The sequence below is a fragment of the Schistocerca nitens genome, chromosome 2 (genome assembly GCF_023898315.1).
Source record: "Schistocerca nitens isolate TAMUIC-IGC-003100 chromosome 2, iqSchNite1.1, whole genome shotgun sequence".
In the NCBI taxonomy this organism is placed as follows: Eukaryota; Metazoa; Arthropoda; class Insecta; order Orthoptera; family Acrididae; genus Schistocerca; species Schistocerca nitens.
In genome coordinates, this window is record NC_064615.1 from 137,140,903 (window position 1) to 137,159,779 (window position 18,877).

The 18,877-nt window shown below is 43.1% G+C and overlaps 1 protein-coding gene across 1 annotated transcript in view; it reads left to right on the forward strand.

The window, feature by feature from the left end:
* Window positions 1–18,877, forward strand: part of LOC126235830 (UPF0430 protein CG31712) — a 90,726-nt gene that overhangs the window by 24,770 nt on the left and 47,079 nt on the right. Inside the window, exon 2 of the mRNA XM_049944682.1 lies at window positions 10,386–10,529. Within this exon, the coding sequence (XP_049800639.1) occupies window positions 10,386–10,529 (144 nt within the window). The remainder of the gene's footprint in view (window positions 1–10,385; window positions 10,530–18,877) is intronic.

The following is an 18,877-nucleotide window of genomic DNA, read 5'->3' on the forward strand; positions in this document are numbered from 1 at the left end:
CTTGGCCACGACGTTCACCATCTGTGGGCCCCAAGGTTGTCCGCTCTCTTACTGTTCCTGATCTTGCAGATGCCTGTATGCCCCCTGTGTCCTGCCCTCCTCCATCTCAGAAAGAGAAGAAGAAGAAACATAAATCCCAAGACAAGGTGTCCCCGGTGCCCCCGGAGGTGCCAACTCCCTTCTTGCAACCTGAATCAGACATCTTATTTATGGATGTCACCCCATTCTTGTCGGTGACAACTACTGACAAAATGACCTGACGTCCTCCTCAGCACCTTCATGCCTACCTTGGACTCATGTCACACAATCATCCAGTGGAACTGCAACGGCTACTATCGTCACTGACCAGAAATGCAATGTCTTGTCTCTTCTTATTCTGTGTTCTGTCTTGTTCTTCAAGAAACACATTTCTGTGACAACCACTCTTCCACTTTATGTGGTTATTGGGCATTCTGTTAGAACCGTGCTGGCTCTGGGATAGCATCTGGTGGGGTCTGCACTTTGATTCACTTCGATGTCTTGGTGACTGGATCCCCCTACGTACCACCTTGGAAGTGATAGTGGTTAGAGTGCAAACGACTGCAGCAATCACCATTTGCAATGTCTACCTCCCTCCAGGTAGACCACTTGCTTATGTTACACTATCTACCTTAATTCAGCACCTGTTGCCCCCATTTCTCCTCCTTGACCAACTTATCACGGACTTTGATTTGTCTCCTCAACGATGGTTCCCCTACCCACTTCAGTGCCACTCATGGCTCCTTCTCTGCTATTGATCTTGCGATCTCGTCTCCTGCCCTTGTGGTTTTCCTACATTGCTCATCCCATGATGATCTTTGTGACATTGACCACTTCCCAGTGACACTATCATTTCCCTGCTGCCGCCAGGCAGACAGGCCCCCACGTTGGGCATTCTGTAGGGCCAATTGGCCTTTATACATGTCTGCTGTTCGCTTTGACACCTCCCTCTCAAATTCCATTGATGTAGTCGTGCAAGGCATCTCTGCTGCTCTTCTTGATGCTTCTGCCACTGCTGTCCCCCTATCCATAGGGCCCCATCGTCATCGGCTGGTAGCATGGGGGACCAAGGATGTCGCATTCGCTATCCAGGACCGCCGACAGGCGCTGCAGTGATTTAAGTGACGCCCCTCCCAGACCATCCTCCTCACTTTCAATCGTCTTCATGCTAAGGCTCGTTACATTATCAAGCAGAATAAAAAGGAATGCTGGGAGCACTGTGTTTCCTCTCTGGGGACATATACCTCTTTATCGCAGGTTTGGTCGAAGGTCCGTTGCGTTCTGGGCTGCCAGCAACAGTCAACTGTCCAGGGTCAGAACATTCAAGGAGCTTTGTGCACTGATCCATTGGTCCTTGCAGAACACTTTGCGACACACTTTGTGATGGCATCGGCGTCCGCTTCCTACCCTCCTGCCTTTCTCCAGCAGAAATGTAGAGTTGAACAGGCCCCCCTCAATTTCATCCCACACCATGTTGAGCCCTAAAATGCTCCTTTCACTGAATGGGCATTGGCGCGGTCCCTTAGCTCTTCAAGAGACACAGCCACAGGGCCAGACACCAGTCACAATCAGATGATTCAACACTTGGACATTCCCCAGAGGCAACAGCTCCTCAGGGTCTTCAATCACATCTGGCTCACGGATGCTTTTCTGTCACAATGGCGAGACAGTATAGTTATCCCCATCCTTAAGCCCGGGAGAATCCCAATGTGTCTCAACAGCTACCGCCTCATTAGCCTTGCAAAAGTGCTTTGTAAACTGCTTGAAAGGGTGGTCAACTCCAGATTATGTTGGGTTCTAGAATCTCGGGGCCTTTTGTCACCATGTCAGTGTGGCTCGCAGGCAGGGCAATCTCCAACTGACTATTTACTCCGATCGGAATCAGCCATCTGACAGGCTTTTACTCACTGTCGGCACTGTGTCACAGTGTTCTTTGACCTACATAAGGCATATGACATGGCTTGGTGCCGTCACATTTTAGTTATCCTCCATGACTGGGGCTTCCATGGTCCCCTTCCTATTTTTATCTGCGAGTTTTTATGTTACTGGCTCTTGCGGGTTCGAGTTGGCACTTCACTCAACACCCCCTCATATTCAGGAGAAAGGTATCCCACAGCGTTCTGTGCTAAGTGTCACACTCTTCCTCATTGCTATAAATGGGCTTGTGACCTCTGTTGGGCCTCTGGCTACCCCGGCATTGTAGATTGACGATTTTTGCATCTGGTGCAGCTCCCACTCGATGGCGTCTGCTGAGCACCAGCTCCAAGGTGCCATCCGACAGGCATCTACGTGGCTTCCAGATTTCCTCCTCCAAAATGCGGATTATGCATTTTTGTTGGCGACCCACAGTACACCCTGATTCAGAACTTTACTTAGGCTACCAGCTCCTTGATGTTGTAACACAGTCCCATTTCTTGGGCCTTATTTCTGATAACCAGCTGACATGGCTGCCCCACATTCGCCACCTAAAGCTACGTGCATGTGGAAGCTTAATACTCTCCACCTCCTGGCCCACACATCATGGGGTGCAGACCATTCCACTCTTCTCCATCTTTACCATGCTCTGGTTTTGTCCACCTCGATTATGTTAGTCAGGTTTATGGCTCAACAGCTCCTTCCACTTTGAAACTCCTTGACCCAGTCCATCATTGTGGGGTGACTTTCGCACTGGTCCTATTGATAGTCTCCTCACAGAAGCAGGGATTCCCCCCCCCCCCCCCTCTTACACATCCGACGGAGCCAACTCCTTGTTTCTTGTGCAGTATCCATTCGCCAATTCCCTGACCATCCTGTATACCCTGTGCTCTTCACCAATGAGGGATGTCTCCCTCCTAACACCTGCCCACGGGTGGGATTGCTGGTTGGCATGTGTCTCACTACCCTCTGCCGGGATCTCCATCTGCACTCACTGGACTGTGCCCCGTATCTTTCCACCAGTAACCCCCCCCCCCCCCTTGGATGGTGCCTAGACCACGGATTAGGACCACTCTCTTCCAGGGTCCTAAGGTCTCTGTTGCTCCTATGGTTTACCGGCATCTTGTATGTGCCATCCTTGCAGTTCCAGTATGCCACTGTCTTTTACACTGATGGTTCTAAGACTACTGATAAGGTTGGATACGCTTTCACGTCTCCTACCAACTTCGAGCACCATTTGTTGCCAGGATCATGTTGTGTATTTACAGCAGAGCTTCTATCCATGTACAGGGTCCTCCTTTTTGTTTCTCAGGCCTCCCTCCATAGTGTTTTAATTTGTTCCGACTCCATGAGCAGCCTTCAGGCTATTGGTCAATGCTACTCTCGTCACCCCTTGGTCTGTGCCATCCATGACCTTCTCTCTGCCCTTGAGCAGGCCGCCTGTTCAGTCATCTTCCTCTAGGTCCCGAGTCAATGTGGGAATCCCAGGGAATGAATTGGCTGACCGTTTGGCTAGAGAAGCAGATACATACCCCCTTTTCCTTTCATGATTCCAGCTGTGATATGTGGATCTACGTCAGATCTCTCATTGCCCAACAATGGAATGCAATCTGGAGCGCTACTGCTCATAGTAATAAACTCCACACAATCAAGGAGTCTACTGCAGTTTGGGGCACTTCTTTCTGCCCCTCTCGGAAGGAGTCCACTGTTTTATGTCGTTTATGCATTGGCTATACCCGACTCACCCGTTGTTTCCTCCTACGTAAATACGCGCCCCCACAATGTGCTTGTGGTGCCAGACTGACGATATCACCAATATTGGTGGCATGTCCCCTTGTTTCGACCCTTCGTGCTAGGTATAATCTTCCTGCTTCCTTAAATTTATTATTAGCGGACGATCCACGGGTGGTTGACCTGGTCCTCGGTTTCCTCTGTGAAAGTGGTTTTTATTTCCAGATAAAGGTTCTCCTTTAGTCTTGGAGCAGGGGCAGGTTGGTTGTGATTGGGACTCCTTTTGCAATCTTCACGGTCTGTGACCCCATGACCACCCCCACCTCCCCCCTTTTTTTTCAGTATTTAGATTTGGTCTCACCTTTTATGCTTGTACTGTGTGTGTTTAATGTTCATTCTTTTTATAATTTGACTCCTCTGACTGAATCTGCCGGCCGAAGTGGCCGTGCGGTTAAAGGCGCTGCAGTCTAGAACCGCAAGACCGCTACGGTCGCAGGTTCGAATCCTGCCTCGGGCATGGATGTTTGTGATGTCCTTAGGTTAGTTAGGTTTAACTAGTTCTAAGTTCTAGGGGACTAATGACCTCAGCAGTTGAGTCCCATAGTGCTCAGAGCCATTTAATCTGACTGAATCTTCATTTTTAGCAGACACTCTTTCTTATGTAACCCCCTTCGGAATCGCGGGACTGACAACCTCGCCATTTGGTCCCATACTCTCTCAATTAGTCAATCAATCAATCGTCAATGAGTGGTTTGTTGTACAAGCAGTGACCACAGTTTGCACCTGTAAGGCTTTTGGCATTACATGATGACCTAACAAGTGATCACAAACACTGACAGAGTGACTGTTTTGACAGAGAACCTTATTTGATTGGAGCTTCAATAGTAGCAACACACACTGTTTATAGAAATTCTGTATCCAATCTCTTCTAAAGTTTGATTCATTTAAGCATAGTATCAAGGGTTTAAAAGTTTGAATTTGTTCTACATTGCTGTAAGAGCCCTGGATATATGCTGTTCTTTGAGAAGAGCGAGGAGTTGACAGAGTTTGTACCTACAGCAAAAACTTGCGTGGTCAAGTGCTTACTGCTGACTTTTGTCAACAACATTGTGAAGAATTGGTGATAGTCAGCCATCCACAGTCACATGTTTGAAGGAAAACTGTGTTCACTTAGACACTTACAGATGCATTGAAGTGTTTTCATATCCTGACATTGTGTTGTGGGTATTTTTCATAATACAGATGATGATTGTGTTGCTTGAGGCTTTCCCGACGGACATGTTGCATGTATGGTTCTCGGGCGAGACGTCGGATGTTGTAGTGAAAACTCCACAATATTTCGTCAGCGCAACTGGCCGACATCTTCAGGTGCGATGAACACACTGCTAAGGCAGCACCAGGGCCCCCTATTTATGCCAGTTTTAGGCAGGAAGTGCGCATGCGTGGAGGCGCCAAATTCGATGGCCAATAGCGACGATATCAACAGATAGCTGGAAGGACAGTAACGCCACCTACAGGATGAAGGACCAAATACTTCGGCGCACGCGCGGAGGCTGCCGCCGCTTCTCTGCACTGCCATCGGCAGCCCCAGCGACCTCTGTCGGAAGCCGCAAGGGCGGAGGCTGCCGCTGTTACTCTGCGCTGCCATCGGCCGCCCCAGCGACCTCCGTCGGAAGCCGCAAGCAAAACTGCGCGTCCACGTAGGCGCCTTGATTATCCTCCCGTTGTCAACAGAATATTTATGTTGCTGGCGAATCGTCGTCCGTCTTATGACCAATAGTATTCCTCTCTGCTCGAAGCGACTTCAATATGGCCAGTGCAGGATCCCACGCTGAACTAAGCTGAAAGCCCGTGTCTCTGTTTACAAGATTCGTCGAGCTACGTATTTCCACTGCTTCCTTAATAACACTGTCCCAGTACGAACTCGTCGATGCAAGAATTTTTGTATGTTGATAATTCATAGAATGTCCTGTACTGAGACAATGCTCGGCCACTGCAGACTTTTCTGGTTGCTCCAGACGAGTGTAGCGTCGGTGTTCAGTGCATCTCTCTTCCACAGTGCGACAAGTTTGTCCGATGTACGACATGCCGCAGCTACAAGGAATCTCGTAAACACCGGGTCTTCTTAGGCCAAGGCTGTCCTTAGATGAGCCCAAGAGAGCTCTGAGTTTTGCTGGCGGACGAAAAACACATTTAACTTTATGCCTCTTCAATAGTCTTCCTATTTTTGAAGAGACACCGCCGATGTATGGCAAGATGACCATTCCCCTTTGTTCTTCGCCTTCTTCCACTTCCTCACGTTGGGTAACCCGCTTTGGTTGTAAGGCACGTCGAATCTCCCGTTCGGAATATCCATTTTGTTGGAAAATGGTACGCAGATGGAGTAGCTCATTGGATAAGCTGTCTGAGTGATATGGCTCGTGCTCTGTGGACCAATGTCCTCAGTACGCCACTTCGTTGCGAAGGATGGTGACTGCTGGTGGCCTGTAAGTGTAAGTCCGTGTGCGTTGGTTTACGGTACACTGCGTGACCTAATGTGCCATCTTCTTTTCTCCGTACCAACACGTCCAGGAATGGAAGTTCGCCGTTTTTCTCCATCTCCATCGTGAACTTGATGTTGGGATGAAGCGAGTTAAGATGCTCAAGAAAAACATTCAGCGATGCAATGCCGTGAGGCCAGATAACAAAGGTGTCGTCCACATATCGCCAAAAACACGTAGGTTTCAAATCCGACATCTGGAGCGCTCTCTCCTCGAAGTCTTCCATGAAAAGATTAGCCACAATGGGTGACAGGGGACTACCCATTGCGACGCCGTCAGTCTGTTCAAAGTATTGTCCATTAAATAAAAAGTATGTCGAGGTGCGCACATGTTGGAATAAGTCTAAAAATTCCCCATCCAGCTTCTCGCTAATGAGCAACAATGATTCCTGCAATGGTACTCGAGTAAAAAGTGAGACTACGTCAAAACTCAAGAGTATATCTGATGGTGCGAGTCGTAAGTTCTTGAGCCGACGAATAAAGTCTTGTGAGTTACGGATGTGATGCTCACACTTTCCTAATAAAGGGCTCAATTGTGCTGCCAGATGTTTCGCGAGATTATACGTTGGTGCCCCGATATTACTCACAATAGGCCGCAGTGGCACATTATCCTTGTGAATTTTGGGTAATCCGTATAGCCTGGGAGGTACGGGTGCCTGTGTAGGTAGTCTCGTAGCAACCACATCGGAGATCGTGCTGTTTTTCAGGAGCTCCAAAGTTTTTCGCTGAATTTTTGCTGTGGGGTCCTTATTTAGTGTGCGATATGCAGAGTCGTCCAGAAGCTGGTGCATCTTGCTCAGATACATCGACGTGGAGAGGACATCATTAGCTCCGTCGAACAAGGCATCCTAAAACTTCCCAAGGAATCTGCCGAGGAGATCCAGCGGGAGACTTGCCGTGCTCTGACACGGGCTCAAGTGGCTAGGAACAATCTGACAACTGCAGAGAGGTCAGTGGTTCGATCCCTACGAGAAGATCCTGATATTGTGATTTTGCCGGCGGATAAGGGAAATGCGACTGTCACACACTTTTGTCCAAGACCATGAGCACTTGCAATGATAAATGGACTGATTGCAATGGACGTTGCTGAAACGCAGCTGTTATTGTTGGCCAGGATCTGGACCATGCATGGCCTACCAAGTGGTGACTTATTTGTTGGAGGTACTGTTGCTATTAACAGCTGAACTCATCTCATAATTGACTTCTGGAACTGAAACTGAAGATGATGACCAATGTCAAAATATTGCCAAAACAAACTGTCATATTTACACAGTCACCAAATTTGAAACATGTTTCAATTGTGAACACAAGATGTTCATTTAACCAACGATTCATGCTGATTGCCAATGCTGTGAAGTGCAGTGTGCACTGGTACTAACATCAGCTCTCTAGGAAGGCATGTTCATCAATGGTGCACAACTTAAAATGCATCATTGTATCTACTGCACCCTGTACATGTGTACTCTACTGACAAAAAGAGAAGGGTGGGTACTGTAGCAGGCAGAGGCCTAATATGTGAATTGCAGAAGAGTGGCTATACAGTGTGTGTGGCAGTGGGTACTTCTACCAATGTTAGCCCCTTTTTGCTACAATACCTTTGCATATGAAGTGAGGAGAAAAATACGTGTCTCCATGCCTCTATCTGTATTCTTCAGCTGTGTCCACACCAGGGCAGAGAGGCACAAAATGAGGAGTGTTTGAAGGTGTTCAGAAATGTTCCAGTGTGCACTGCATGCATCAGTAAAGATTGAAAACAAGAAATACTGTCCAAATAGAGTGCTTATGAACAAACCATTTACTTTGCTGGTACCAACACTGCACAAAACTTGTTCATTGTAGCACAGAGTGGCACAGTTTGGCATTCACAACAGATGAACCACGCTGCAGTGCCCTCTCGCCTAAGTTTTGCAGAGCACAGGTGGCGGGGCCAGTGTGAGAGCAGCTTTGTACCTCATGGACCCTAAGGAAGATGGTCAATGGGGGCAGAAGAAGTAGTGCACAGTCTTCCTCAGACACTGATTCTTTAAATTTATCCATCAGTATAACAAGAACAATGTTTCCTTGCTTCAAAAGATTTCCACTGAGCATGATGGCACACTAGAATTGCATTCGAGAGGATTATGGTTCACGTGCCCATCCAGCCATCCAGATTTAGATTTTCCGTGATTTCCATAAATCGCTTAAGGCATTTGCCAGGATGGTCCCTTTCGAAAGGGCAGCATGATATCCTTTCTAATCTTTGTGCAGTCCGAGCTTGTAGTCTGTCTCTAATTACCTCATTGTCAAAGGGACACTAAACTCATATTTTCCTTCCTTCTTCCAGAGATTCCCATTTCAGTTATACTTTCATGTGAGATATAATGACCTCTTACAATGCTAGCAGTATGATTCTGATGCTCTTTGACATCTGTTGTCATGTATTGTGTGTGATTTCCATTACAGATGTGCCATAGACCTAAACAAACAGTTCAAAGTCTTCCTATTTAAAGTGGTTTATTGTCCAGCACAACCACATAACATTTTGAAATGAAATTGCACATAATTTCATTTTGAAATTTTATGGGGTTCTGCCGGACAAAGAACCATTTTAAAAAGAATTTTAATGGTGACTGACGACCAAAATTTTGTCTTTCACTTGCTTCTGCTTATACTTGTTTCATAAATTTATTTCGTTTCATATTGCTTTGTGTGATTCTGCAAGGTATCTTGCTTCACAAATTCACTGGTAATCTTTTGATCGCATAATATAGTGTATTTGCTGTTTGTTGTGAGCTGTGTTTGACATCTATCCACTTGAAAAGGTTGCTGCCATTCAGTACATAAAGTAGAAATAGTGTCCAAGTTGTTTTGCGTGTAGTTGCCCTTCGACTATACATTCCTGCAGACATCATCATTATCAGCAGCAGGAGCAGCAGCAGCAAATACTCACAGTGCGCTACTAACTCTATATGATAAATGGTTTGTGTATCGAAAATAGTGAAAATTGTATTTCACTTCCCTGGAGCACACACACATGATAGTATATTCATTTTCTGTTGAGTGTTTGTTATCCAGGCTATCTCACTGTTGGCTGAATCAACTTGATCATGTACCAGAACAACTCCACACAAAAGTAGAGCACATATAACAATAAACCTTGAGCTTTTAAGATGAAATTGACAGTAGCCACAATTCACTGACTCATGATATGAAAATTAAGCCTTTTCAGCCCCCTTATTTTTATAAACTTTTCTTATTATTCCTTGTGTTAGGAATCCAATCCATAAGTATTTGCTGTCGTTTTCAGTAGACCCATTGCAGTAAATATACAGGCAGTAGGTAATGGAAGTGGACTTGATTTTTCTGGGAAAAGAATTAAATCTTCATGTTTTGTAGGGATGTGGTAGTTCTTGATTGGAATAGCTAGGATTATGGTCTTGTTCGTGCAAATAAATAATCAGTAGTCAGACTTCTCTGAATTTTTTTTTTCGCCCCCCCCCCCCCTCCCAGTGTGTTACTTGTGAAGACTTTGGTCCTAATTTACTTGTTTCTTAATCTTGTATTCCTTCCTTCAGCTCCGTCTGTGTTTTCTTTTTATCCATTCTCAGAAGTTCTGCTCTTGTTTTACCTCGTTCTAGTACATGGTCAGATTGTTTCCTCTTATTTTGACAACTTTGCCTCAAATAGGCCCACCTCTGTATAGTTTCCATTGTCCTTTCTGCTTCAGAACAACTGTTGTCATAATAATCAATGTTTATTAATTCTGCTTGCTTTTGGTTTTTGAAAATAGCTTGAACGGTGTTGAAATATTGAGCATGTATGTAGGTACATCATGTTCCGTCGTGGACCAAGTTAATGTAATCGCTGTTTTTTTTTGTTAGTGTGGTTTATTGCTTTTTCTGGTACATTTTTCTGCCTTTCTTCAACTGAGTTTTGGATATCAAATCTTTAAAAGTCTCTGTGCTGTTGACATTCAAGTCCCCACACACGTACTTTCATGCAACTCAGTGCTTGGCTTACTTGTTGACTTTTCAGTATTGTGGGGACACACATATTGTTACCTTAATTCATCTGATGGTGAGTGTAACAGTTGTTACACTTCTTGACTTTTTTTTAAATGGCATTAGTATAGGCTTTCTGAGTTCTATGTATTATACTGTACTTCATAATGCTAATGGCCCATTCTTTGCAATTTATTTTGAAGGAAAAGGTCACATTCTGGATCATCAAGCTGTAGTTCAGATGCTTCAGACGACGTACCAAGAACTGGTGGGCACTCTAGGAAAAGAAGTTACCATGATCGGAAAATGGATGAAGTTGAAAGACTGGCGGAGATGGAAAGACAGAGGTGAACATATAATTCTAGCTCTACACAATAATTTACTTGTTATGCATTTTGTACTAAGTGTATATTTACATGGTTTTTTTTGCACTGTCTTAGCCATTATTTGCTTGCAGCTAAAAAAATAGTGATTTTGCTGGTATTTCTACTACAACCAGCTGTTCCTGAGTTAACTGTTAGTTGTTTGAGTTGCTACTTAAAACTGGTCGTGGACAGTTGGCAACTATCGAAGGAAGTCAGAGAATTTTCTCAACTGGCAGCTTGTCGTGTCCTGGCATAGGACAGAGGAAACATGTGAGAACTTAAAGGCGGGGGTTTGAGGTCAGTCTGCAATTTCCGACCAGTTAAGAGAAAATGCAGAAAGGCAAACTTCCAGTGATGCCAGGTGATTGCTTGTATCAGTGCCAAACACTGTCGCAGGGCACCCACAAGAGGTATGGATTTTGGGATTACATTAGGATATTTGTAGGAGGCTCATAGAACTCAAGGGTCTGAATAACACTTTTTTATTGCATTGAAATAAAATTACTATACTGAAGGCTATTTTTAAGCATAAAAAACAAAGGATTTGACTGTTGCCACAGTAGGATTCAGTGCTGGAGTCAGAGGGGTTCAGAGCTAACGCAGCACCAATCATTGGCAGCATCATTAAGTACAAACATTTGAGCAACATTCCAAGTGAGAAACAGACTTGCCCAAGGCAGGTGTCAAATGACGCGGAGTTGGCGTCCAAACGTTCTGACTTAGGACTTGTCTGAATATGAAAATCTGGGTTTTTTATTGGATTATGGTGATTCACTGTTTCTCCCTATGTGTAGTTGGCCTGCTAATCGACTGGCACTCCACAGGCATCAGCCCATTTGATCTGTGGATCTTCACTTCCATGGTGCCCCTGGCCAACCATGTTCAGGTCCTTTCCTTAACTCCTAGTCTGTAGATAGGGATGTTCCTGGCCGTTACACCAACTTTATACTAATGAACTCGTTTGGTAGCAGCCAAAAGCTAAACTTCACTGCACTTCCTGGTATGGCTAACACAACAACAGTGTTCTACATCACTTTGCTCCTCCCTAAGAAAGGAGATTTCTCCCTCAGGAATGGGGACTGCTGTTCCCGCAATTTTGTGTCCCATCTCACTCTACACTGTGTGAATCCACTGACACTCCTGTTCTTAGGAATTAGGATCATGCTTGCTGCATATGCTCAGACATGTCTGTTTGCGACTAACATCAGCTGTGGCACCTTACGACTGTATCTAGACAGTGTATGGAGTTACCAGTTAATTCTCTGAACAGGAACAACTGCCCTGAATGAATGTCAGCTGTTCACAGGCTCTTCTTGTTAGTGCTTACCTCTTGTGTCCTTAACACTACCGCCTATGTCCACCACCTGCCTTACGTCTCAGGGTTCCAGTATTGTAGTGCTCTAGCTGGCTTCCAGCAACCTCAAGCTTAGCAATCGATAACTCAATAAGTCGTCAATACTTGACACCTCCCCCATTATATACATTGTTTGATTATCACTTTAGTTTTGTTTACATTTTGCACTTTGGTCCATTTTTCACTTTTAGATAAACATCAAAATTTATTATTTTTGAGTTTTGCAGTGCCTAGTGTTATCTTTGAACCCTGCATAGAGCCGGCATTGGTAACAAGGGTATGTCCTCAATCTGTTCAAAAGTAATGCAGGTCTCATCACCTGATTGAGCAAATATACTTTTTACTACAAATGCATTCCATCTCTAACCCTTTGCATGTGTTCACTATGGTCTTCCTCACACACACTCTACTACAGCTATCATCGCCCATGCCTTACCAGTTAAATTAAAACGGCCCCTCCAATATTTTCAGTGTTTAAACAAACAACATAAAACACATTGGTAAGTGTAACTACTCCTGGGAACAGATAAATAATTATGTCAAGACATTTTTGAGAAACTATGTTGCTCTTGGAAAGCTGTTTCCTCCTTTGTCTCTGCTATTTTATGACCTGCTACTTTAAGGTACTTTTAAGGTATTTTTTATTACATGCTACACTGGTATGTCCAGCTTTAGTTAAGAAATGTTCCTCTTTTCCATGTTTATTATACAGCAATCAGTGTTCGTGTTCATAGCTGACATTAAGAGCACTTCATAGGTCGCAATAGTTCTTATTATTTGTTTGAACTATATGAAAACCTGTGTTCCATATCCTTTACATTTGCATAAAATGTCATTTGCCTGTACCTTCGACCAATGCATGCGTCCACTTGTTGTCGTCACACAAAATTGTCAAGCCTCCATCTTTTGTAGCAACAAATAACCACTGATCCTGACTTTGTGGGATTCAAATACTATCATTTAGTTTCGCAACCTTCGTAATACTGTCCTAGGTTATTTCCGTTACTAGTTGTAGCATCCCAGCTTCACACATTTCATGATCATACATGGACATCGAAAAAACTTTTGCTTACAAATTTTCCGAACATGATCTAACTCTTTACACAACAATTTTTTGTTGCACAGTTTTGCGTAGTGCAGCTTTGATTTGTCAGGTGACAAATAATCTTTCTCTATACGTGCATGAATAAATTTTGATCTCCTTCAGTCTCAGAAAGTAGGGATAACATTCTCTGTGAATTAAAACACCATTTGCCTCTAAGGAACATTCAATACATAACTTAATATATACTTGGACATAAACACATCAACATCAGATTATGTAATAATTGGTATTTGTTCTGTTGTGTGAGAGCAGTTGGGAACTTCTTGTCTTTATCATTATCCCAAAATAAATGTAAGTATTTAACTATTTGTACTGGATTAATTATGTGAGTTTCTGGTATTCCTTTCTGCTCATTTACTATGGCACACATTAACAACTCATATTCCCTTTGTAATTCAGTATATATCGATACCAACTGTGTTAACTGTTCATTAACAGTAGTGATCACAGCTAAGACCTGTATCTTCTGACAATTACTGATACTACCATATTCTTTCATGTGTCTGTGAAACTTCTCTGTAATTTTTTTACAATTATTAACTACTTAAGGTTTCTTTGCCTACTGTAACTTGCTCTTTGGTTAACTTAAGCAATGTGTCGCAGTTCATTTTTAATGAAATCGATCTTTAATTCGAAATGTGAGACATCCAGTTCATCTTATGTTCCAAACAATATTTTACTAATTTCCCCCTATGAAATTTAATATTGTGAAAGGGTGTACACTGCTGCAATACAGCTTACCAGCTGCAACTCTCCTGTCACTTTCCCCATCTGAAATTCAAGAAAAAGTTGTATTTTAGTAGAACTCCTTTAAGCTATTGCCATGCACCCTTAGAAATTTCTCTTTAATGAAGTGACCACATTTGAGTCTTTTGTCCTTGCTACAGTGTATGGGCCAAGCCATTGTGTGTGTAGCTTACAGCTTCCGCCTCTTGCAATGCTTTCGTCATATAATAGAACTTGATCACTTATTTTAAATTCTTTTGGATTCTGATTTCTATTGCAGTATTCCGTATTCTGCTGTTTTTTATGATCCCCGCCACATTGATGCATCTGTCTCATTTCTTTTTTGATTTGGTTAAATAATCAACATAAGTATCAGCTGTAGGCTTTCTTTGCAATTCACGCAGAATGTTACATTCTCTACTGAAGTACAACTCATGTGATAAATAATTTGTTGCACTATGAGGTGTGGTATTACACACAAATACTTCATATTGGAGCCATTAGTCCAATCTGATTGTGCCTAATTGATACAGCATCTCATTAATTCCATTATAGTTCAGTATGATCTTTCTAATGCTCTATTTGACGGGGGATGGTAACAAGAAGTCTGTTGTATCGGTCTTCAATAATTTGCACACTCTTTTTACTGTATTGCTCAAAAAATTACTGCCATTGTCACTAAGTATTACCAAAACCTAAATCTCAATTTCCACCAGGACACGGACCACTGAATCTCTGTCCTGCTTCTGTATTGGTTCTGCTACAGTGAACTTTGTTAGTGTGTCTTGGAGTGTTACTATATACTTACTATTTCTATTGGTTATTGTCAGTGGACCTACAGTACCAATATCACACTTGTCAAACACCCCATCTGTGCACCCACCTGTGGTTGCATCATGGAATTGCTTCAAAATTTGCACTTCTTCTGCAGCGATTATTTCCTGCTATTCGTCTTCCATGGTTATTGGCTTTTCCACACTTTTACTTGCCTCAGTTTTCAGTTTTGATATCAGATGACTGTGCTTCCTTATTCCAAACATTGCATTTTTTTGTATAACACTACTCTAATTTCAGTCTGAACTTCATAAAATGTGAGGATGGATCTCTGATTTTTCCAGCCCATTGTAGTTGCTTATAATCTACTCTCTCTCTCTCTCTCTCTCTCTCCAGTGTGCTATAGTTTCTCTCTGCATTGTTCTAGATGTGTGAGCTACTGAAAGGTTTTTACACACATCTCCTCAGCCTAGAACAGCACCAGTCACTTCCTGGCTAGTGTAAGTTATTGTTATAAACTTTTTAGTAAAATCTGAGTATTGTGTTACTAGTGGGATTGAATAGCTTCTTTTCTAGCAGTTGGAATGTGGCAGCTCATTCATATTTAACACCTTTGTTGAGCAACGTATGTAGTGGTTTTGCCATTTTACTAAAGTCTCTAAGAAAGCATCTGTAGCCGGCTGGAGTGGCCGTGCGGTTCCAGGCGCTACAGTCTGGAACCGAGCGACCGCTATGGTCGCAGGTTCGAATCCTGCCTCAGGCATGGATGTGTGTGATGTCCTTAGGTTAGTTAGGTTTAATTAGTTCTAAGTTCTAAGCGACTGATTACCTCAGAAGTTAAGTCGCATAGTGCTCAGAGCCAAGCCAAAGCATCTGTAGCACACATCTGACCCGAGAAAATTCTTTCATTGTGTTTGACTGTGGCATTCTGCTACTGCCTTTACCTTGTTTGAATCAGACTTCAGCCTGTTTTCAATTATGTTCTAGATATGTTAATTCTTACCCTAGAAATTCACACTTATTCACCGGCATCTTCAAATTGTCTGTCTCACTCTTCTAGAGAACCTTGATTAATGGAAAATTGCTGGGCTTGTTGAAGGTACAGTTACATTGCCTTATAACATATGATTTATTTCCTGTTGTAATGCTTCTTTCTGTGCTTCTGGTATTGTGTATGGATGAGAGCCAGTTACTCGAGCTTCTTCTTTGGGCGTCAATTTTATTTGATGCTGAACTGTATCTGTATACATCATTGCATCTCATTTCAGATGAAATATATCATTATATGCATAACATACTCTCTCATGGACTGCTTTTCTGTGGCATTTAAATGGTCCAACCGTGAATTCTCTCGTAGCAGAATGATTCTTGATTCCTGCCTCCCCCTCCCCCAACTCAACTCAATACATTTTCTACGCTACACGTAGTCTGCTTTGCACTTTTGCTAAATTGCAGAACTTCTTCCTCTTTAACACTTTTTATATGAGACACTCAGTAGACACTGCCTCCTCTTGTGTATTTAACGCACTAATTAAACAAGCTCTCAGAGACTGCAGATATGTGTGCAAGTTGCGCTTGCGTGAGTGAGTGAGTGAGTGTGTGTGTGTGTGTGTGTGTGTGTGTGTGTGTGTGTGTGTGTGACTACTGCTGACAAAGGTCTTAATAGCCGAAAGCTATGATTGTGTGAATCTTTTTATTGTGCCTATCGCGGATCAGCATCTCCGCTATATGGTGATTGTTACATTCCATCCTGGATTTTCCATTGTTTTATTTAATTAAGGAAGAGTTTCTTCATACTGTCACCAGTGCCTCTAGTAAGTACATGCCTCCGTGCAACTCCTGTTTCTCAACAGTGCCTTACCTTAGGCTAGTACCTGCAGCCTTTATCCTCAAAATTCTCTCCATATGAGGACCCAACTTTATTGTAGCCACCTAACCTGCCTTATTCTTGTTGCTTCCTTTCCTCATTGGTGATATGTCTGCTTTCTGGTACCTTGTTCAATTCACCATTTCTTCAGCTTACCTTTGTTTCCTGGCTTCTCTGAGAGACTTGGAGAATTATAAATACTTACTGCAGTCACACATTGCAGTTCCAAAATCTGTTTGTGGCTTTCTAAGCCATTGTGTACTTGTGCTTTGTTTTTCTTTCTCTGTATGCAATTTAACGGGCTTGCCCCCTATCCACAGGGTTCCCTTTGTGTAATCAGTTACTACACCATGTTTTGTAAAGAAGCCTCTGCGGCTTAGGGGATATCCAGCTCCCCTCCTAATAGATGAAATTTACATTCCACTCTTAATTCCTGATCTATTCTAACACCCAAACCTCCAGATGTCAGACACCCAGATCGGTACCAAACATTGTACGTCGGTAGAGTATCAACCAAAACTCCGATTTAATTCATAATATGTGCTGTAGTACAGCAGAATGGGCATAAACATTAATTAAAAGTAACACCAGAACTGCGTAGAACATCAAAAGCATAACTGTGAGTATGTAGCACATGTTGCTTCTGTGGGGAAGTTGGTATAGTGTTAAATCCTCGTACCATGGATCCTGGGTTCAAACCCTGACAAGGAAATATTTTTTTACTGTATTGTGTTTGAAAGTGTTATATGGGACGTGTTTATAACGATGAAAAGGGCTGTTTGGGTTTTAAAGCAATGTTCTCTTGGCACTCTGCTTTCACTTCGTTCCCTTGAAAGTAGTAGCCCAATAGAGCACATTTGTAGTTTCACAGCATATACAATCAGAACATAAAAACAAGACAAAATTGCATCACATGTACAGAAGTAGTAGTAGCAGTAGTAGTAATTAATATTTAAAAAAAATAATAAGATCAATAGTAAGTACATAATATTCAACTGACAAAGCGAAAGCAGACTACAAAAATAACATTGCTACCAACTCCAAAAAGTCCTTTTAGATATCAGTAAACTCTACACATCCACATTAGAAATGCTTAATGATAACTTACCTCATTTTGTTATGATAATTGTTATAACTAGATTCTTTTTCTTTGGTAGACAAAATTGCTGATACTCCCTCCAATCGAACTCCATGGCCTCAGTGTGATTTTTTTCATCCCCCTTGCACATGTAATTGTCTGTATGCACTAATCACAGAGTCTCTCCAAAATCTAATTAATTTTACTACTAGCGACAAAGATCCCACCAGTTCTGATGCTGGCATTGCACCGTTGACAGCCCCATAAAACTGGTGTTGAAGCCTTCGATTCTCCCTTTGATTGCCCACAGGGAAAAGTCTTACATCAAAGACTATGTGTTTACATGCAAAATTTTTTAACAAAATATTTCTTACTACTTCCTAAATTGAAGATAATTCATGCATGAGGAGTTTACTCCGTGCATTACCCTGCGTGTGGGTTTTTACAAATTTTAACAGTATTCGCTGGTCCACGTCACCACCTACTTCAAAAGCTATGTCCATATTATTTATAAATTCATGTAATGCAGACTTTGTACCATCGGAAGTGTAGGGAATGGCTTTAGGGACATTGCTAACACTAATGTTAGCTACTTCTTTACCCTCTGCAACTGCAGTGTTGGTTATGGCCATGGCATACTTTTTTTGCTGACAACCTGTACATAGTTGAGTCGAGATTACGCCACCACAAGTCCACTTCACTACATGCCTGTTGTACCATTTGATATGGGACTGCACAGCTCCCATTGTGTCCTCAGTTGTGTTGTTTTTTGCTGGGTTGCATGCTTAGCTGCTGCTCACTGCCCACAGCCTACCTGGCTGCCGCTGAAGGGCACCTTGCGTCCTCTGGCTCTGAACTGTGCTGCCCCTGCCATGTTGCCATTGAGTCATTGCCCTGACAGTTCTTTTAGTTCTTTTCGGACAGAAACTGCTGCTCAGGCTTGTTGTCGCTCGGCCGTTACTCACAACGCATTTTCGTTCAATCGTGAAGACAGCCACCCTGGCCCTGTGTTCTGTCATCTAGCATCAGGCTGTGGACCTCTGCTTCTTTCTTCAGCTTTTCTTGCTCTGTCTGTTCTCACTGGAGTAAAAGTGCCGCTTATAAGAAGAGTGTCAAAGCCGTCAGTCCAGCCATGACTTCAGGCTATGTACGAAGTACCTGTCTAATCTCAAAATCAGAAATAAACCTCACATGGTGCACCAGGAATTGTTTATTTATGTGGTGTCCTGGCATAGGCCACAGGGAGCGTATGAGAACTTAATTGGGGTTCCAATATGGGGCAAATGCAGTAAGACAAACTCCCAGTGATGTCAGGCAGTTGGTTGGACAATGCCAAATACTATAACAGGATGCCTGCAAGAGATGGGGAATCAGTAAGAGTACTTGCAGGAGAGTCGAGGGACTCAATAACACTTGTTCATTGTAT